Source organism: Chrysemys picta, chromosome 20 (genome assembly GCF_011386835.1).
Source record: "Chrysemys picta bellii isolate R12L10 chromosome 20, ASM1138683v2, whole genome shotgun sequence".
Taxonomy (NCBI): Eukaryota; Metazoa; Chordata; order Testudines; family Emydidae; genus Chrysemys; species Chrysemys picta.
The window spans coordinates 10180790-10184632 of NC_088810.1; the positions used below are offsets into that span (position 1 = coordinate 10180790).

At 45.4% G+C, this 3843-nt stretch overlaps 1 protein-coding gene across 1 annotated transcript; it reads left to right on the top strand.

The window, feature by feature from the left end:
- Positions 1-260: 260 nt before the first annotated feature.
- On the top strand, positions 261-2955 carry LOC101940903 (interferon-inducible GTPase 5-like). Its single transcript, XM_008177349.4, has one exon. It carries the CDS (start codon positions 1271-1273, stop codon positions 2447-2449), a length of 1179 nt encoding a protein of 392 aa, XP_008175571.2. The 5' UTR covers positions 261-1270; the 3' UTR covers positions 2450-2955.
- Positions 2956-3843: the final 888 nt, after the last annotated feature.

The window sequence follows — 3843 nt, forward strand, 5'->3', positions numbered from 1 at the left end:
TTGAACCGCGGCTTGCCGTTGGCGGCAATTGCACTGCATCATGGGATTTGTAGTGTGTGTTATTGGGGCGTCATATCACAGGGCCATTAAAAACAGATATATAAAACGATTTCGCGGGCCGGATATAATTGTATGGCGGGCCGGATGTGGCCCGCGGGCCTTGAGTTTGACACATGTGATCTAGACGATCTTCTGGCCCCACACACAGGTATTCCTCCCATGCATAGGGAGCTGGGGACTGCCTCTTGAACCAGGTTTTTGGCAGGGGCTTTAGATCCCTCAAACCAAAGCACCAGGTGGGGAGAAGTGGGCTATCCCCCACCCTGTGCCTGGAACCCATGGCTCATTCACTGCGTCTCTCTGTAGGTCTGTCTCTGCTCCAGGAGGCATCAATCCAGCAGCAGCACAGGCCAGCCTAAGGAGTTAATATTGGTCTGTCAATCACCTTATTTACCTTCCTGATTGGCTAAATCTGTCTTGAGTTTGCAGGGCCTTTGCCACTTAGTAAGATCTTGCCAGGCAGGATTGTAATAGGAGTGGGCCTGCCTCTGGATTTTTCCATTGGTGCATATTTGGGAGTGGCCACATTCGGTGTTGCCAGTAGAGAAACCTCCCTTTTCCTGGCTCTGTGACTCAGCTTGGAGCTGATGTCAATTGGCTGCCCTGCTGAATTTTTGATTGGCAAGTGAAACCTGTTGCTAGACAGAGCAGCCAGTGTGGGGACTTTGCAATGGCAATGCAGGACTGCTTGGGGCAACTTTAAATTTCGGGCCAGATATGGGACACTTCAGAGGGTTTCCCTGCCTTCTGTGTGGCCCTGCCTCTGCCTGTGCACATCCAGGCTTGATTTCTGTGGGCACAATTGCAGTTGTAGTCCCTTCTTAGAGATCCATCACAGTGGCCAAAAACCTTTCTTAGCAGAGAGCTACGGTTGGCTGGAGGTGTGCGGGGTGTGAGGTGGTACCTTAACTCTGCATTTCACAGTGTTTAGAGGGTTGCATTTGGCTACTCCCCAAACATAAGGCAGAATTGGGCAGCCTTAATTCTACTTTAACATCATTATTTAGGCAGTGACTAGATAGCAAACTTGATCTGCCTTTGTTGAAAACTCATTCACGTTAAACTGAGATTGGTGAAATTATCTTTTTCACCCCCAGCAAACTACAGTTTCCCATGTGAGCAGGTCAGTTAATAATACATTGTTAGAATCTTTCTATTCCTTTTCTAAGACTTTCTGGTAAGACCAGCTGTACCATTGCCAGGAGCTGCCATGGATGGAAAACTCTCCCGAGAGCAATTGGAAGAGCTGAAGGCTGCTTATGAAACAGGAAACCTCAACGGCGCAGCAGCAAAACTGAAGGAGGAGCTGGAATCATTAGAAAAAATCCCACTGGACATCGCCATCACAGGAGAGACGGGCTCTGGAAAATCATCCTTTGTCAACGCCATCCGGGGCCTGGGAGATGAAGACGAAGGTGCTGCGAAGACTGGGGTGGTCGAAACAACAAAGAATCCAAAGGCTTATCCACACCCAGTACTCCCCAATGTGACAGTATGGGATCTGCCGGGATTTGGGACACTGAGTTTTCAGCCAGACAGTTACCTCAAACAGGTAAACTTCAGCCGCTATGACTTCTTCATCATCATTGCCTCAGAGCGCTTCACTTCCCACCACATCACACTCGCCCGGGAGATTCGCAAGATGGGAAAGAGGTTTTACTACGTGCGCTCCAAAATGGATGCCGACTTGTACGCAGCTCAGACCCGCCGGCCCAGCACCTACAATGAGGTGCGGATCCTGCAGGAGATCCGGGACAACTGCGTCAAGAACCTGAGGGATGCAGGTGAGGTCTCCCCACGGGTTTTCCTGATCTGCAGCTGGAACTGGGACAAGTATGATTTACCGCTCTTGCAGGAGACACTGGAGAATGAGCTAGATGCTCAGAAGAGACGTGCTTTCATCCTGGGCCTGCCCAACATCTCGACAAAGATCCTGGAAAAGAAAAAGGCTGAACTGAAGAAACATATTTGGAAACTGGCCCTTGTGTCATGTGCTATTGCCGTTATTCCTTTTCCAGGTCTCTCATTTGTTTGTGATGTAGCCATCTTGATGGTAAACATGAAACTTTACCTCACTGCCTTTGGCTTGGATGATAATTCCCTTACTAGACTCGCTAAGCAGGTTGGCAAGCCCGTTGCAGAACTGAAGTCTGTAATTAAAACAGGTCCTATGGCCAACTCAATATCAAAAGAGTGGGTAGTGAGTTTTCTGTCTAAATCTGCATGTGCTGCAGTGATGATAGCTGAAGACGTTTTAGATTTTATACCAATCATTGGTCCTTTGTTATCTGGAGGAGTTTCCTTTGGAACCACCTATTACATGCTGAACAGCTTTCTGAATGATGCTGTCAAAGATGCCCAAAATGTTCTGGCCAAAGCTCTGTCTTAAGCAAAAGGTAAAGAGTACAAATATCCGCAACAAAAGATCCACTGCTACCACCCAGAAAAAAGGCTTAAATCCCATTTCAGTTGTGCCAGAATCTCTCAAAGTGGATCAACCAAAACCAGCCCAAATAAAACAAAATTAAAAACAAAGAGTGAACAAGAGGAGGAGAGAGAAAGAGGCCGGACCAGACTCCTTGGAGTTTTGGTTGGAAATTCTTTTTTCATGGGGTCAAAGATATATTAGTAAAGTGATAAAGCCACCTGAAATTGAGAGAAAGTTCCCTAATCAATGTTCAGCCCCGTACAAGGATAGTTAAGGAAGTGTTAAACTTTCCCATTTCTCTCTCACTAGTGGAAAGTATCTAGTGCAGCAGATTGAATGCAGGAAACCTGTTATTAGATTCCAGCACCAACAGCAATAGATGCTTGCTGCTTCCCTTGATTTTCATAGGCTAAAACCCACTTCATCAGATGCATGGAGTGGAAAATACAGTAGGAAGATAGATATATACACAGAGAACATGAAAAGGTGAGTGTTGCCATACCAACTCTAACAAGAGTAATCAATTAAGGTGGGCTATTATCAGCAGGAGAAAAAAAAACTTTTGTAGTGATAATCAGAAGGTGTGAGTAACAGTAGTGGCTAAAAATAGCACGAGGAAATAGTTTTCAGTCCGGACACCCTTAAATTAGGCTTGAATAAAGACTGGGAGTGGATGGGTCATTACACAAACTAAAAACTATTTCCCCATGCTATTTTCCCCCCTACTGTTACTCACACCTTCTTGTTAACTGTTTGAAATGGGCCATCCTGATTATCACTACAAAAGTTTTTTTTTTCTCCTGCTCATAATAGCCCACCTTAATTGGTTACTCTTGTTACAGTTGGTATGGCAAAACCCATTTTTTCATGTTCTCTGTGTATATATATCTTCCTACTGTATTTTCTACTGCATGCATCCAATGAAGTGGGTTTTAGCCCATGAACCCTTATGCCCAAATAAATTTGTTAGTCTCAAAGGTGCCACAAGTACTCCTCGTTCTTTTTGCTCATACAGACTAACACGGCTACCACTCTGAAACTTGATTTTCATGTTTCCCTTGCCATTAAATGCCAGGCTTGATGGGCTCCACATTGTGGCATTTAGGGACGAGGGCAAAAGAAATTAAAATGGAATCAGGCTGTGTGAAGGTCGAAACAAAAACACACGATATATTTTTTCCAACCACAAAGATGACTCTGCCCCACTCCCAACGCTTGTATCCAGCACATCATCTTTGTACTCTGAGAGCATGAGGAATAAACTCTTTAAGAAACTCCTGGATGATTGGAATAACTGGGTCATCATGTCCCTACATTTCTGCAGCCTGGGCAGAGAGTTAACCCTGTAATCATCA